Source organism: Paralichthys olivaceus, chromosome 7 (assembly GCF_024713975.1).
Source record: "Paralichthys olivaceus isolate ysfri-2021 chromosome 7, ASM2471397v2, whole genome shotgun sequence".
Taxonomy (NCBI): domain Eukaryota; kingdom Metazoa; phylum Chordata; class Actinopteri; order Pleuronectiformes; family Paralichthyidae; genus Paralichthys; species Paralichthys olivaceus.
This window is the reverse complement of record NC_091099.1, coordinates 7,486,403-7,504,304: the sequence shown is the minus strand read 5'-3', so window position 1 is coordinate 7,504,304 and position 17,902 is coordinate 7,486,403. Positions and strand designations below refer to the sequence as shown.

The window sequence follows — 17,902 nt, the reverse complement described above, 5'->3', positions numbered from 1 at the left end:
AGTGAAAAAATGATTGAAAAAAGAAAGTATATAAAATAAAATACTTCAACACTCAAAATGTTATATGTTATGTAATTTTGGGAAATTGCATTTTACCAATGCTACACTTTGATTACACCTCTTGTTGATTTTATTTGACTATAAGCTTTTTATTTAGTATTGTAGCATCTTCTTCACCCCTCACACAAAACTGAATCATCTTGTTTCTAGACCAACCTTAGTTTTTCTACTAAGTGAAACTGCCACATTAAAGTTTAGAATTAAATAACTTACTGTCTGTTTGTCAGCAACATTACACAAGAAGCAATTTTGTGGAAAGTGGCTGGATGGTTGGGGTATGTACCAAAAAAGGACCCATTCGATTTAGGTGTGGGTCCAGGATTTTCTTTAACATTGTGAAGAATTTACTGTTGGCTCGTAGCGGAGGTGTACGATCTACTGCCTTCTTGTTTTTTCTTGTTATACATAAAGCTGGTCTTGTTTTTCATGTGTGCATCATGAAATCTATTGATGATATGTGATAATATTCTTATTGACCATTGGGATTTATGCACAATGAGCAACCAGATTTGATATAGTGTATGTCCTGAAAAGATCTTATTTTGATGTATCTGAATGCCTAAGTGTTCAAATTAAACTCTAAACCCAAAGTAAAGCTGGAAACAACTTTTCTCCATGGTTCACAGTATATTTAATGTTATAGTTCTTATGTGGCCAAAACCTCTTTATTTTTCTCCCAGGTATGCTGTTCTGAGAGACCCAGCAGGCTGGCTGAGTGTGAACCCAGTCAGAGGAACTGTCAACACTTCAGCCTCGCTGGACCGAGAGTCTCCGTATGTCCATGACAACAAGTACACAGCTGTCTTCATCGCCACAGACAACGGTGAGTTGCCGATGCCAGAATGAAAACTACAGAAGGCAATTTAACATGAACAGAATGTGACGTGTTTATTTATAAAATAAAGATAAAAAGATGTCAATTTTGATGCTTTGCTCGCTGATAAAACAGTGACAATGAAAGGCTTTAGATGTACTATCCTAGACTGTTTGCACGAATATATTCCCCAGAAAACAAGCATTTGATGCAGGAAGATAAATATAAAAAGACAAATATATTACATAATTATACACATATAATGTGTACTCTGAAACCAGCTGTGAAAAAAATTATAATTCCTTGTGTGTGACGATGCTGCATCTTGTAACATGTAGAGCACTTTGATGATGTGTGATCTGCTGTCTGTGGTGATGTGTGGTGTCGGTGCTGTTGTTGTTGGAGGTGTTATTGTTCTCTAATTGTCTGAATATTGCTGTATGGCACACACATGAATTTCAGAGAGGACAAATCTCTCTGTCTGTCTGTCTGTCTGTCTCTCTCTGTCTGTCTGTCTAACAACCATGTTTTCATAAGCTACTTCAGATGGTTCAAGTGTTTTAAGAGAGTTTGATGAATTGGTGGCAGTGTGTCAACAATGTTTCCCAGTAGAGATTCACTATTATTTGCATTTTACAAAGAATTCCTCCTGGGTGACGAGCGCTGGAGCAGAATCATGCGCTTAAAACAAAACCGAGCCCTGTGCAGAAGTACAGTTAAAAACTTGGCACAGCCTCACGGTTGTCTGTTAGTTTGACCTGGCCACAGTGGAGCTGTCGTTGTCCCACGGTGACAGTAGGATGCCTCTTTTGGAGCATATGGTGGCTGGTTGGCGACGTCAGAGAAGCTGCTGCTCTGAGACCCTCCATGGCACATGTGAAAGTGTCAAGAGCACCAGCGCTTCTATCTTCTTTCTTTTGGCTTGCCTCTACATGTCATCATCTCCCTGTGTCTCTCCATCTCTTTGTCCCCCTCTCTCTCTCTGTGTCTGTCCCTCTGTCTCCGTCCTATCAATCCATCTAGTCTCCTGTGCTCAGGGAGATTTTGACAGATCCATTACCGGAACTGAGGGATTCTATTAGCAGGCAGCAGAATAGAACTGTTGTGCTGGGGACTTCAGGGGGACCTTAGATAGATGAGCGTTGAAAGAGGAGTAAGGACGGGGCAGGAGACAGAGGTGGAGGAGGCGAAAGGGTCAAGGGAAGAGGAGAAAGGGACATAAGGGGAGATAACTGGATAAAGATATAGAGCCAGGGAAGTGGTTGAGAGAAGAAGAGAAAGGATGAAGATAATAAGTGGACAGGGCAGAGAGTCAGATTAGAGCCAGATGAGAAGTAGGGAACACGACACAACCTGATATTATTCTACTTTTAAAGATGCCACGTGTAACCTGTTGTCTTTCACATGGAAGAATTTCCTCTCCTGTTAATTTTGACAAGTTTCATCAATCAAAGCAAACTCCTTTCTTCAATCTATGCATGAGCATATGGGATTTCTATCAGAGTCACTGTCATTTGTGATTGACATTATCAAATCTACCACCATCTGCTAAATGTGTGAAGACAATGACCCCAGATAACTTTATTTTAGAAACAGGCCCCTGACAGCTGCACTTACGATACAAACTTATGATAATGACTTAAAACACATTCCATCCAATTTTCAAGAACTGAAAATTGGCATCAAAAGCTTTTTTTAATTACTGTCACCATTTCTTCCTCATTGATCAGAAGCTTCCTGAAGTTCTTATAGCTGCTTGTGTTTAGATCGTGTTTGACTTTCAAAAGAATTTTACTCTTTTCTAAACAAGTTTGTATAAAAGTTATATTAATCAAATAAATTGTGAAATCTACAGTTCTGTTTATTCTCAGTAATTTGAGGAATTGTATCAGCTACTAGACTTGCTTGTGTTTCATGAAGACATTTCACCTATAATCTAAAAGTCCTCTTCAGTTTTAACTTGCTAGTGGAAGGTTTCAGATGTTAAACCCCTGTGGATCGTTACCTATCTTGACAGTAGTAATGTTAAACATGCAGGTCGTAGCTGCTGTATTGAGTTTGCAGCCATGCATATCAGCATTGTGAGGTTGTTCTCATGCACAGCTTTGCTTTGAGTTAGATGCATCAGCACAGGGACACTACAAACATGCTGATTCAAGCAGGTACAGCATGTTTAACGTGGTTACCATCATAGTTTTGTTGGTGACCACGTTAAACATTCTCACACGGGCTAATTCTTTTACTTGAGGGGCTGGCAGGAGAATATCAGAAGCAACTGTCTCGTACATTTGCATTCTCACATACACCGGATATCATCAGGAGAGTGTTTCGAGGTCAGTGCATGTCTGAAAGCAGATTTTTTTAATAAAACATTTGATGTCACAACAACATTTGCTGCCAATCCATCTTGTTGATGGTGAGATATTTCACTGGGTCAAAACTTTGACCTGCCAATGGAGCTGGAGAGAAAGTCAGGGGATTGACAAAGTTCTTAGAATTCAACCCCTGAAGATTATTTGTTTATGATTAGTTACATTAGATTGTATGAGTTAGTTACAGAGATAGATTTGATTAATTTACATTCATGCTGTGTGTTGCTCCTGCAGGCTATTCCTATATTACCTACCAGGGTATTAATGTAGGCGAACCAAAGCATGAAAATCCAAGAACTTCAACCTTTAACAACTTGCTGTGTCAAAGTCTGCATGCATGTAGTTGCAACGTGAGCAGAATGCTGATATCCGCTTGACCCCCGCCTCACCTCTTTTGCTGCACGCTCAGTCATCAGCAGGGAAAATTTGCTCCTTCCCTACGGCGATCCGTACAATGATTGTATGACAACCCACCGACTGCATGAAGACTATCAGTAGAATATCGATCGAGCGCTTACATCTTCAATACATAGCCACTCTGCACCGGAGAGGCTGAGAGTGAGAGAAGGAGAAAGAGTGCCAGACAGAAAGGGGGTGTGGAAAGAATATATATATATATATCAAATCAATTTGAAGTAATAGGTATTAAGCGGGGTCAAAAAGATGTCTCTATATATTTAGCTTCTCAGAGCTATGTCGTTATACTTGACAATAAAAATCTCCTGCATCAACTATAATCTATAGTTTTGACATTTCATCAATATTTCTCCAGATGAAAAACAAACTCCCAGTTACCATACATGTTTAAATGTGTAACTGAAACTAGGTTAAATAATACTATATCTCCTTTGTTAATGGCTGGTCTCTGTGCAGTTTAAGAGAAGATCTTGTGCACAAGTTCAAAAAGGGAATTGCACTCTTGGTAAATGTTTTGCATGGTTAGCAACAGATTGACTGTTACTCCTAGTTAACAGCGGGGTAGGTCAGCTGGAGCAGCTCTCCAGGCGGCAACAGATGGTGAACAATGGAGCGAACATACGTAACACATACTGAGGCAGGAAGGAAGTCAGGATCAAGGAAGACAGGCGAATGGGTAGAGGACAGCAGAGGGGAGGAGAAAAAGAGGATCTGAGGTATAAACAACATAGTGAACTAATGGTAATGTGGATGTCAAGGTCAGGGTCATCTCAGCTGGTGGATTTGCAGCTGCGAGTCAGGAGGTAACACACTGTTGCCATAGCAATCAGCTGCACTTGCAGGAGTGGCCCACAGAGCCATTAATCCACATGATGTGTGAACTTCGTGAATTGCCGTTGTGTGCATGTCCATCAGAGGTGTGTGTACTTCAGATTTTTTTTTAGGTCACGGTTTGGTATGTTTTTGGTTCAGCGAATTTGAGCACATCTTTAAACCCTGTGTTCTCTCAGCCGGGTTTGGCCGCTTATCCACTGCTATCAAGTCACCTATGGCTTTTGTTATTGAAGTGTGGACACCTGACCCAGGTGGGCTTGTTTCAGACAAATATTTTTGAAATGATATTCAGGTTTTGTTCGAGTTCAGTCATGATGGCTGAGCTTTCCACTCAATTTCTCACACTGCACATGCCTGTCATCTGGGCAAACAGTGGGTCGTGTTTGGACACGAAACACAGGAGGCTGAGTGTTTGGGTCTGGCACGGTTAGTTTTCTCTCAGGATTTGTGATTGCTTTGGTCCAGTCTGAATTATTAGCATCAGGCTGCTTAAATATAAAGAAGTCCTGGGTTTGCAGCCATAGAGCTGGTTCCATAATTTCGTTACAAATGTGTGCCGAAACAAAAGACCAATGTTGGAAATTTTCGGTAAAAATACGTATACAGTTAAACCACTAATGTGCATGCATGTGCACACAAATGTGTAAATCTGCTTATTTACATGAGCTGGTGCTCACACTCATCCCTACATCTGTGTTTGTGCACATCGTTTCTCTGCTCCCATCGTGTGCTTTTGAGTAAATGACTCTAAAGCCACAGCTGAGTTTTGCCTGGGCAGCGACACTTGGCAGGCTGGCGGAGCGGCGCAATATTGTTTGAGGAGATATTGTTCCTACCTGAGCAGAGGGCTGTTTGAATAAACTCTCATCAGTAACTGCTGGTTGTGCACACCAACAAATTCTCATCTGCTCTCTGATTCCCCGTCGGGATGCCAGCTGTTCCCGCATCTTATCCCCTTCTCCATCCCTCACATTAGTTTTTGGATTCACGGATAGAGGATCTATGTGTGTGTGTGTGTTTGTTTGTGTGTGTGTAGATTATGAAGTTGTGTGTTCATTCTGGTTTTTAATGTTTTTGTCCTGGTACATGCAGTGCCTCGCTGGCTTGCCCCTGTGTATCCATGGCAGTGTGTATGTGAGTGTATGAGAGCGTGTGTGTGTGTGGTTTAATGTTTTCTCCTGCTCCTCATTTAAATGTTAAACCGCCTCCTGGTGGGAGCCATTTGTCATTGGGAGACATGAATACATTATCAAAGCCCCAGTCATCTGAAACATGGTGGCACACACACATCCACACACACACGCAGTCCTCCATGTGTGCTGCCACAGAACCTGCTATTAAAAACTCTTAAGTTATTGCACAGAAGAGCCGAGCAGGGTTTGCTTTGAAACACATGGACGTAAAGACAGGAGACCTGTGTCTGTCTATCTGTATCACAGCGAGACAACTGCCACACAGTCAAAGGGAGCTTTGTTAATTACAGGAATATTAAGTATGACACACATACACACAGTTAGACTGAGCAGTGTGATAACTCCCAGGATCCACCACAGTCAGATAATATCCCCCCTGGTTTCAATCAAAAAGCAGGACAGAGGTTTGCTGAATTTTAATGGGTCACAAAATCAACTATTTAGTGTTCAGACAGATATAAAATTAGATAAAACTGTGTGAGTCGATATCACTTTGTGTGCATGTGTCTTTCTATTGCAAATCTTAGCTCAAAACCATTTTTGTGAGGAATTAAGATTAGGGTAAGGGCAACAAATGTGTGTGCGAAAGGTAAATGGACTGAATCTATATAGAATCTTAATGATCAATGTCACATTCACCCACTCATACAGCGCTCTCACATACTCCTATATGCCACACTTTATATCCCACATCATATCATTTTATATCACACATCATCAGCTGTCTTGCTGGAAGAGCCCGAGTACAAATCAAACAACTGACCTTCTAGTCAGTAGACGACCCGCTCTACCCTCTGAGCCACAGTTGCCCCACATGTCATCCTTCCTTCTCTTTGTCCGTCCCATTCTTGCGAACATATATTTTGAGAATATATTACGTTCAGTTAGACATTAAAAAGTAAAATGTATATAAATTTGGTCAACGAAGGTCAAGGTCACTGTGACCTTAAAAAACAAGGCCTCTTGAACCTGATACCCCAAGTCTACATTTTAAACTTTTCAAATTTTGAGCAGTTGTGACTCAAAAGTTAACCAATTAGATTTCAGTGGTCAAAGATAAAGGTCATGCTAAAGCCATATGAGTCTGAAATTAAATAAATATGTAGACCACAACTGTATTGGTTGGCAGAGGCACACAGAACAGTAATTCAAATGTCTGGCTTAAAGGGTAAGAGATATAGGCATTTAGTTTTGATGGTTAGGAACTGGGTAAGCTAGGAAATGCATTGTATGCCATTGGGTATCCCGACTAACATAGAAGTACATGTTTGTATGTGTGTGTATGCAGTCCTTTGTCTTTCTCTCAACATGTCTTCGTCTTCTTGTGCGATGTCTGCCTCCGTGCTGCCTCATTGCCACACTAAGTGCAGAGAACCAGTGTGGTGCTTGTTGCCGTAATGGGCTGAGTAATTTCCCTGTTACAGGCCATGCACTGCCCAGATCCAATGGCTGCACTGCTTGAGTGTCTGTCATCTCACCAGCACACAGCCAGACAGCCTGAAAGGCTAAATGTAGACAGATAGACTCTATGTTGCGTCTTTAGCCCACTGTGATCACTCCGCCTCAAACTACAGCAGGGTATTAATAAAGTGCGAGAGCCCGTATGTCGGCTCAGTGCGCTGACATCCTCAGGCAATGAACGGAATAAGGTGGAAGTTATTGTGAAGATGAATGTTAGTATTCACTGAGTCTTTTAGTTCTCCCACATCGAAATGTATAATGAAACTCTACTAAAGTCTGATTTAGTTATTGATGAGTTAAAGTTGGATTAATAGACATTTTGGGACTGAGCTCTTAGCAGATGATATATATATATATATATACACACACATATTGAATGCACAGAATCAGTTATGCCTGTCTGCCGCCGACTTTCAAAGAATCCATTGCACTAGATTCAAGAGAGTAAGAGCCGAAGTGCAGGATTTGTCTAAAAAAAGGTAAACATAGTAACCAGAGGCTCAGTGTCAAGCGAGTAAAAAGAAACACGGAACCAAATGAGACCAATGACAGTATCAAGAAATGAGGTGGATTTTTAGGAGAACAAAGTGAGAGAGGATGAAGAGTGGAGGCTTTGAGAAGCAACATTTTGCCCAAACCAGATTTATTTGAATTCTGGAAGTGTTTACTTACCCTTGTCTCGTCTTAAGGTCGCTTTCACTCAATCTATATCTCTCTCTCTTCAATTCCTTTATGGAGACAGCCAGGCAGGGGAGCAGGTTAACCACCTTGCTGAGATGTTTTCTGGCCCGGCCAATCAATGATGACCCTGTGCAGCAGTGTAGGCACGGTTGAGGGAAGGGTTCAGGGTTGGCATCTTGACCCAGGATAATGACAGTGTAATGGGATATGCTCTGGAAAGCTTGATGCCATCTCACCTCCTGTTGCCTCCCCCTGTCTTGCCATACTGCCTCATTAACCCAAAACACACACTGTGTCTTTCTCACTTTAGCGCCTCAGTGTCATATCTGCCTGTCTCTCAGCGTTTCTGTCCGACTTCCCGTCTTTCATTTCTCGGCCTGTTGAGGAACCTCTCGGGGAAGTCACCAACTTGCAAAGAGTCTCATAGTATTTCTGTGATTAAAGAATACCTTTGTGTTGCTTGCTGGGGAAGAAGCATCTCTCTCTCTCTCTGTTGTTGGCCATTATCAGGACCTGCCTCTCTGGCATCCTTGAATACTGATTCATCTACGGATCAGAAGTTATCACTGCGGCTGGCACGCAAAGACAAACACGTCTCTACCAGCTTAGCAAGCGAACCCCTGTCTGAGTGCACCAGTACCAGACTAAAACACTAGTGTGGAAAGTGGCTGTATTCGATATGATTAATATTTTGAAAGTGTCAGCACCCAGGGCATTTCTATCAGGATTTTCCACGAGGGCTTCCTGAGCAGCTTTGGGTGTAGATTTAATGACAGAGATCCAAATGAAATGAGATTAGTGAGAATGGGAAATGCAGAGGGATGGATAATGAAAGATGAAGTCAGATGATGGAATCGGGGAAAACACGGCTGATGCTGGATGTCTTTCAGTCTATCAAGAAAGGTATTTCGCAAGAACCACAAAACTGTCAGAGGCTTAGTTTCTGATGAAGAATTGAAGCCGCCATCTGTTTTTGTCAAGGCTGTGCGTTAATGGTGGTGGAGTGTGGTGTGCAGGGATTTGAGGCTGTTTTAAGTACACAGCCTCACAGTTTATAAGTTGCCGTAAGGGCCACCCCAATTAACACCTTGTGCATTTGAATCAACAGAAAACTGCTCAGTTACATCTGTGATATATACTCCCCTGTGTGCACGTGGGACTCCTTAAATAAACCCACAAATACAAACGAAAAACACTAAAGTATACGAGTATTTGATACGAAAGTATCAAAGCAGCACGATGAGGTTGCTCCATTTTGGCAATTTCAATGCACTCAAAGAACTGGTTTTCAAGCGATATAGTTATATGTTTCTTATTCCAAGAGTTCAGTAAGAAGATTGTTGTTACTATCTGTCTGTTAAATATTAAACGACAGCCAGCTGTTGATTATTTTAGCATTGTGCAAGTAGTGTAAACAGAAAAACTGCTCGTCTGCGCCTGTCTGGTAAAAAAAGAATCGACCTACCCGCTGGTGCTGGTGAAAGAAATAGAAACTGAATTTCATCAACATGAGGTTTACTTTTGTTGGTTTAATAGCAATAGTATTTGTTTCTCTGACTCTATGGAACCTCTCTGTTACATGCAGGCTACACAAAGTATTTTTAAGCTACGAAGAAACTTTCGGACATGCACAACTTATCTCTCAGAGAAGAACCCTTGGACAATACACAAAATAAGCTGGAAAAGCTGTAAAACATGATTTCATATCGACAACCTTGATTCAATTCATTCAGTACATGAATGCCGAATTATTTCGTGCACACAACAACTGCAGGCTGTGAGATTATTTTCTAACATCATTTCACAAGCTCCAAATATTATTGACCCTTATTTGGCCCAATCATTTTAAATGATGATTGACTGATTGTTGTCCCAGCTATCACTGCTACCTCTAGATTTTTTAAGCTTACAGGAAGAGGTTACCTTTCTAACTTGTTGGGGGAATATGAGAATCAAAATCCCTGCAGAGCTGTTAAAGCTGACTGACAGCTCGTTCAGCTGTGGTTGTCGCAAATCATGAGAGTCAATTCAGGGGAAATGCTTCTTCTCGTTTCTCTAAAGAAAATGTTTTTCCTCAATTGCTGCTCCAGCAATAAGGATGTACCGAGCGTCACTTGTCTTGTGTCCTCGTGAGTCATGACAGTGTGACAGTGAGCCACCATGCACGATACCAAGACCCTGAAACCAAGGCAGCTAAATTCTAGTCGGCCATCATTCATTCTATTATTTTCACCCACGATTTTCCCACTGTCACATGAGAAAAAGACTTGCAGACGATCTGGCTGAGGGTTGAGGGAAAGTGGACTTTATTGGGGGAATGAGGTTCAGGTGTTCAGGTCTGTGGTGAACAGGTGTCTGTGTAGGGCCTATAATTACTTTTGCATGTGCATCTAATTTTGGATTGTTGCTGTTTGTTCAGTAGTTAGAGAGCACTCCACAAATTAAAAACTAGATAAAGCCCAAACAATTTGAGCTTGGCATTGTAGAGACAAATTTGATAATTAAAATGTTTCACTTGAACGTGTAAATACTGTTTTATTTTGATCTGGTGGTGTATCACAGTAAAAAATCCTTCAGCAAGGTTTTTCTGGGGAAAGACCAAAACAAGAAATCTCTCAGGCAATTTAAGTGTTTAATTAGCACAAACAGAGCTCACAGTGTAAGCCATATCAATACCTTCCTCCTCCAATCGCTTGGTTTAATAGCCAGCGTCTGATAACTCAAACTCTATTTTGAAAGTAATTTGCTAGACTAACAGCGATGCACCTGTCCCCGGTGCAGCTCCTCTCCCCGAAGTCATCTCTCTTTATGACTCGTGCCTGTTGTAATTGGCTCTGGCTGGTTTCATTTACACTTCTGATTAGCCAATCAGATTAGCGGGGTGTCATGTGATAGTGTTTGCCCAAGCCCTGAGGAGGCTGATGAGTGATGGGACAGAATAAGGTGGGTTATCTGAAGAGAGGTTTTAACAAGGTCTGGGACTTGGTCCAGTGTCAAGGTGGATATTGAGAAACTGGAAAATACAAAAGCAGATAGGGTCGCGTGTCCCTCAGCGGGACAGTGAGAGCACAGTAGAATCATGGAGTAAGTAGATGATACACTGACCAGAGGAAAGTGAAGTGACAAATGTAAAGTACAGATTTTCTCTTGAATCTACTCAATCACCAGAGCATGAGAGGGCTTTTCTCTGACTCTAGGCAGGGTAACTCTAGTATGTGTGTAGTCTACAGCTTGTCCTTCATCATAAGTAATTGAGGTTTTAAATGAAAGCAGGAAAAAAACAACATAAAAGATATCTCATAAGAATTCTCACAGACATCTGACTATGATTGAGGCAGGTCTCGCCCTGGGTTTGAATGGATTTTCTCCGGTTTCCTCGTACAGTCAAAGACATGCAGATCGGGGACAGGCGACTAACTTATGGTGTGAATGTTAACGGTTGTTTGTCTCTATATATTGGTCCTGCGATACACTGGCAACCTGTCAAGGGTGGTCTCTCGCCCAAAAACTTCAATGCTCCAGAGGCCATGATGTTTAACCCACAGGATAAAGGAAGCATCCCAGTGTGATCACATACAGGCTTGAAAATAAAGTGTTACAAGAGATGAAGAGAAATGAGGAAAATGTGTTGCTATCCCTAGTGAAGGACTGCTAGCATCTTCGGTCTTGTTCATGATTTAGGGAAAGATAGAGCCAGAGATGGACAAACAGATCGGTGCTGGGCCAGCAGTATTGTCATGACCATTGTGCTGAGCCACAAGGCAAAACTTTTGATCAGCTACCTATCGTCATGAGCTCTGGGTAGTGACCGGAAGAATAAGAATGCGGATATTAACGGACAAAATGGGTTTGCTCCCCAGGGTGGCTGGGCTCAGCCGTAGGAAAAAGGTGAGGAGTGCAGACATGCGAAAGGAGCTCAGAGAAGAACCGCTACTCCTTCAGGTCAAAAGGGTCAGTTGAGGTGGTTTGGGCATCTTTCCTCCTGGGTGCATTCCATTGGAGTTGTTCTGAGCCTGCCTGACTGGGAGGAGACCCCAGGTTAGACCCAGAACTCACTGGAGGGATAACATTTCCCATCTGGCCTAGGAAAGACTTAGGATCCCACAGGAGGATCTGGAAAGCTGTAAAGAGGGATGTCTGGAACACCCAGCAAAGCCTCCTGCCACTGTAACCCTGACCTCAGATAAGTGTAAGAACGAAAATGGATGAACTAAGGTATTTAATGAACTGACAGGTAAAAAATTTAGCCAGCATGGCAGACACTTCATATAATCATAGAAATTTACAAAATTACTTTGCTTCAGAGCTCCTTTTCTCCTGCTCCCATCTCCTCCTTCATTTTAGACTTTGCCTTCATTTATCTTTTCTCATTCTCCTCTATTACCTTACTGAAGTCCACCTGTGAATTTGTCTTCCTGTCAGTTTAGCCACAGCATGATGCATTGTGACATTTTCCACCGAGCCATTACTCACACGCAAGCGCCAGCTCCTGCCTTCCTCTTGTCCCCTGCTTGTTGTTAATTCATTTCCTTCATCATCTACTTTTTATGTGGCTGAGGAAAATAATCATAGTAATAACAATGCAGAATATTTTTAGCCAAGGGCATCATCCACTGGTTGTTTGTACCTAAGCTGTCCTGGCATTTAATGATTATTCTAATGAGAAAAAGAAATGTAGCCCGATAAGAATAGTCCTGTTTCAGCTTTGTCCTTGGTGACTCTACAAGTGGGCTTTCTTTTATTCCACTGAATTCACTGTTGGCCAGAGCCAGATGAGGAGACAGGGAAGAAACATTAAACCATAAGTTATTTATTTCAAAGACGTAAATTGAAATTGTGTAAAAAAAATAAATAAATGAAGATGAACTAAAAAGGGGGAAAATGGTTATGGAATGCTATCAAAGAAATTAATGTAAACAAATGAGGCCTCTAAAAAAACAGTTTAAATTCCCTAATTCATTGAGGGATCCATCATCTCTACAAATATATCATATTATCCTTAAAGAGTTGTGGGTTACGCTTGATCCAGTCCCACTTGCCATTGGGCGAGAGGCAGGTTTCACCCTGGAAAGGTTGCCAGTGTTTCAAAGAGCCAACATACAGAGACAAAAAAAAAACATTCAGACCAATTAACCTGATCTTCATGTCTTTGGAGAGTGGGAGGAAGCTGGCGTACCTGGAGAAAACCCATGTAGACAAGAGGAGAGCATGCAAACTTCATACAGAAAGACCCCAGAACAAATGAGGATTCAAACCATGAACCTTCTGGTTGCCAATCCTGCACTACTGTTCCCACATCAACACTCGGGTTAGATCCACTAAAGGTTGGGCAGTAACTATGGCTGCAACACACAGTATGAGAAACCTATCAAATGTAAAACTCAAAAATTTAACTGGGTGGACGTTCACTGAAATTCCAGTGTGTCCTGCTATTGCTTCCTCACATTGAACTTTGCAGCTTCACGTTTTTGCCCCAAGAGGTGAGACCAAGCACAAACCGATCATAGGTTTTATTCTCACCATAACGTGCGCTGGCAGAAACTGCTATCTGCAAACTGCTGCTAGTCACAACCCAGACTTTCATCCCAGTGGGAAGAGAAATTCAGACAGCAGAAAGAAAATATTAAGTGATAACAACAGAAAGTGACAACCAGACAGAAGGAAAGTATTAGCCTAAAGCCAAAGTGAGTAAAGGTGTGTTTTGGTGGTGGTGTGGGCAGATACAGATTTGTAAAAGGGAATGCTGGTAGAGCTGTGGATTAGCCCTGACAGCCCCAGGAGTCAATCAGTCTGCTCTCTCCTCTCATCTCTGGGCACACAGGAGAATAACAGGGATGTCTTAACTGCTAGCCAGGAGCAGGTGGGGGTGTCAGGAAATAGCAGTGGAAGATGGAGATGAAGGAGGACGACAATGCCTGAAGGTTGGAGGGGATGAATCAGTGATGTGAATGTTGAATATCCACGATTTACATGAAAATACTTTAATAATGGTATATCTGTATATTATATACATCATGTGTTTCTGTTCCCCCACAGAAATTCTGCAAATCGCCACTTCAAAGTTAAATTTAATGTTTGTGATCCGGCAATAGCTTTTTTTTCTGTCCGTCCAAATATTTCTGAAATAAATATGTAATCAACTTTTATAGGTGTCATCAAATACAGTTCCTGAAATGTGGAAAAAAATACTAACAAATACTTAAACCAAATGTCTTGTGATTTGTATTTATCACGATCTGCAACAGTTAATGTTTAAATTAGCATGTGATTATTACATTTTATATTTTCTACTTTACCTGAACAGTCAAATCCCACATTTATGAGCTGATCCCAGAGCAGAAACTTGATTCTAAAGCCTACAGATGTTTGCAGGATGGAGGTGGAGCCCAACATCAGTGGAAGTCGCTTTGGATAAAAACACCATATATGTAATGTAATAATGTAATGTGTGTTGTAAAGAAAATCACATGATCTCCGCAGCAGAATCTATACATCACTTCCTGACTCTGTCTGCTGCACCCAGCTGCTCCACCTCTCGCCTGAATAATGCAGAGGAATTGTTGCTGTTGTGAATGCGTCTGTGCAGAGAAGCTCTCGCTGTGTTGTGTGTGTGTGTGTGAAAGGAAAAATGAGGGTAAAGTCCAGACTTCACTCATAGGTCATGTCTGAAAACAACTTATGTTTCAGTGTATTTTGTTGTGTGTGAGTGTAGCTCTGCTGAACTTGCTCTGCTTCTTTTTAAAACAGAGACTTTGATGGAGACAATCAAACCTAATCTCCCTCGTTAATTAGTATAACTCCTGCTCCGAAGCCAATTCATCAGGATCAATCCCAACTGGAGCAAAGTCAATTTTAGCTTTGGACCGTTTCAAGTATCATTAATAATCTAAATTTTCAACAAAAAAAAACTGAGTTCACTTTAACAAAAGTTATTTAGCTCATGAAAGTCTGGAAACTTTGTGAGTGACTTAATTGTTGCAGCTTAATTAAAATAAATCAGAGCAGTGTGGACAGAGCTGCAGAACAAGATAGTGCAGGGACTTCTCTCTTTATTTATGTCAGTGTAACCTGCAAGATGCAAAATGTCAGAGCCTCAGAGGTGATTGGATAACTTATCTTATAACTTATCACCTAATTTAACTCACAGGTACATTGACATTAAGTTTTACATTACATTGCAAAGTCCAGGGTCAACGTCTGCTGAGGTGACTAATAAAGACAGGGAGGCATGAATTGTGAAGGAAGATGTCTCTTGTAATAAATTCACAATATAGGAGTATAATGCTGTGAACCTTTATATCTGTGAGACGGTGACAGCTATGGCTGGAGACAGTCTGTTTTCAGATTGTCCATCTGTTTCATTCTTGACTTACCTTATTCCTTTTCCATTGAATAGTCTTATATTAAATAAGTATGGACAGACGTGGATGTAAACTGCACCTTGACTAGTTGGCCAAGCTGTTAAGATGTGTCTATTCCAGTGTCTGTTGGTCTGTTATTATCTAGGGTTACGTATGTTTGTTGTCGTTTCAGTTACTTTTACACCTCCAAACTCTTTTGAATTGGTGCATGTGAATAGGTCAGACTCTACTGGCATTAACATATGGCTCCTGCAGGGAGATACAGAAACTGTTGGTAAAGACATTTGGGAGACAACTATGAAAAAAACTCTGCAACTGTTTTTTCAAGGCACAGAAATGCACACGAGCCCAAAGTGGTGGAGGAAGCAAGCTATTTCCTAAACCATTCCGTTTATGTGTCCTCTTCTTTGCCTTTTTGCGTTGGTGTTTTATTTGTCGTTTAGGAGATGGCTGCACTGTTTACTGTAGCTTTGGTCTTCACAGAGGTACTCACAGTCCAAGCCCCCTACAGTTTAAATCTTGTTTTACATCAATGTGGCAAATCAGCTTTTGGGGCATCACAACAAATCCCACCATGTCCCTTCTTCCTTCAGTGTAATCCATGGTTTTATGCCTATCACGCAGAGGTGTGTAGACATTTTGCAGATGTAAACAGCCATTTAGGAACAGTGTGTTAAATCATAACTTTCGTTACCAAGCGGTGAGAAGCAGAGGACAACAGACAAGCTCCGTTGCTGCCGAGGCAGGCTGATGATGTCACAGGCATGATGCAACAGAGATAAGAAAGAGTGGGAGAAGAGAGGAGCGGACAAATAGAGTGATTAGTTGTGGGGAGTGTTCATTTAGGAAGACAAACAACTTCTTTTAAAGCTGCTGCAGCACCGAGGCGGCCTCTCTCTCTCCCGAGGGTTGAAATGTGCCTCTTTTCACTGATGGGGATCCAAACCCAATCCTCACTCTCTCTGTCTCGTGTTTGGAGTGGTAATAGATTATCTAGGGTCTCGCCTGAAGAGCCTTTGATTTGCTTTTGAACATATTTTCTGCCTGCGTATGCTGAAGTTGTTCCTCTTTGCTTTTGATTTGCTGCTGATATGGTCACAGCTCGGCTTATCTACAATATGTAAGAGCTGTTTTCCATTTTTGTTTTTTTTTAATCCCTTGACAGCAGTCATTTCATTTCAAAATTGTTTTGCAGAATAAATGCCAAACTTGCCACCATTACGTTTTGTCCATTGCCATCTCAAATTCTTGCCTCCCTTCATTGGCTGCAAGATAATACAGGCGGGTAACTACAATGGTGTTTGCCATCGGGGCCTCGACACTCTCGAACACCTGAGGAGATTAGACCTTTCAGCACTTTACCTGTTTTTAAATCATTGCGTAAAACAAATGTGTTTTGGAAAGCCTTTCAATGCTAGATGTTTGTTTGCAGATATTTTCTTGTTTGGTCTTGTCTTGTTTTATTCCCATATATTTTTTGAATCACTTGTTTAGATAATTGCTACAGAAATGTGAACATCATTCTATTAAAAGAGACTTGAAAATATCAATTGAGAACAAAAAATTCCATAGGAAAAGGTTTTCTAGCATTTCATCATAAATAAAGTGATAAGACTTATTTGTGTGTGTGTGTGTCTATATGGGTGTATATGAAGTTGGATTACTGCCATTTTCCGAGAGAATCAGCACCTACGCATGCCTTTAACGTTTCCAATATATTTGACATACAGTCCACTTCTGCATTTACACAAATAAATATTTACCACTTGGACACTTGCCTTCGTTGATCTGCCAGAGGGATTCAGTGGCCTGGGCAACACTTAACGTTGTTTCTTTTTAGATGCTGTGTGTGGACGGAAACAGTCGCATGGAGATTTCTCCATCTCAAGCATTTTCAGGGGTATTTTACATTTCTATTATTCTGCCTGGAATATTTTTTAAAGGTAAGCAGTTACTGTACCGGCACAGAGAGCAGACTTGTATTGTGCAGTAAATGTTTAGCAGGACATCTGAAGAAAAGGCATAATGCTGAACTTGTGCTTTGGTCAGTGTAAAGTAAAATACCAAATGAAAAGCATTGGAGAGACGATACATACCCTCCACAACATTCTTATACTGTAATAATGAGATCATTGTGACATAAACAACTACTTAATCTAAATAAGATGTAGAATATGTCTCTAATCTTATTGGTTGCAAGAATGCATGCTTTGCTCCACAATATAATGCCTTTGTTTTTCAATAACCTTTACAGAACCTGTTATGTTTCAGGTTTGCCCAAGAAGCAGACCAACAGTCTAGAATAGATGATAGAATATTTAAGTAACCAAAAACAGACTTATGGTTCCAAAATGCAAACGAAAAAATATATGAGTAAAACTGAAGTGTAAGGGAATCCTTTGAAAGGAGAGTAAGCAGCAAAGATACTTCAAACACAAAAGGAAGCAGGGATAGTACAACTTTGGTGTGACACTTGAGGACAGGGGCAGAAAATTACAGGAGCAGGAAAACCATCGCTCTAAAGTCATGTGTCATATTTTAATCTTAAAACAACCTGCACATTTTGTGTCATCAGTGATTCTGTGAAATGTTTGTCCCCAGTCAAACTTTCATTGAAGGATTTATTTCTGTTCAACGCTCTCTCACAGCTGCATAGATTCATTCCAGTGTCTCTTGACATGTATTACACATACTGTATATCTTGACTTG

At 41.0% G+C, this 17,902-nt stretch overlaps 1 protein-coding gene across 1 annotated transcript in view; it reads left to right on the top strand.

Annotated features, from left to right (window-relative positions):
• Positions 1-17,902, top strand: part of cdh13 (cadherin 13, H-cadherin (heart)) — a 275,119-nt gene that overhangs the window by 239,913 nt on the left and 17,304 nt on the right. The window contains exon 12 of the mRNA XM_020079467.2: positions 741-883. Coding sequence (XP_019935026.2) covers positions 741-883 — 143 coding nt within the window. The remainder of the gene's footprint in view (positions 1-740; positions 884-17,902) is intronic.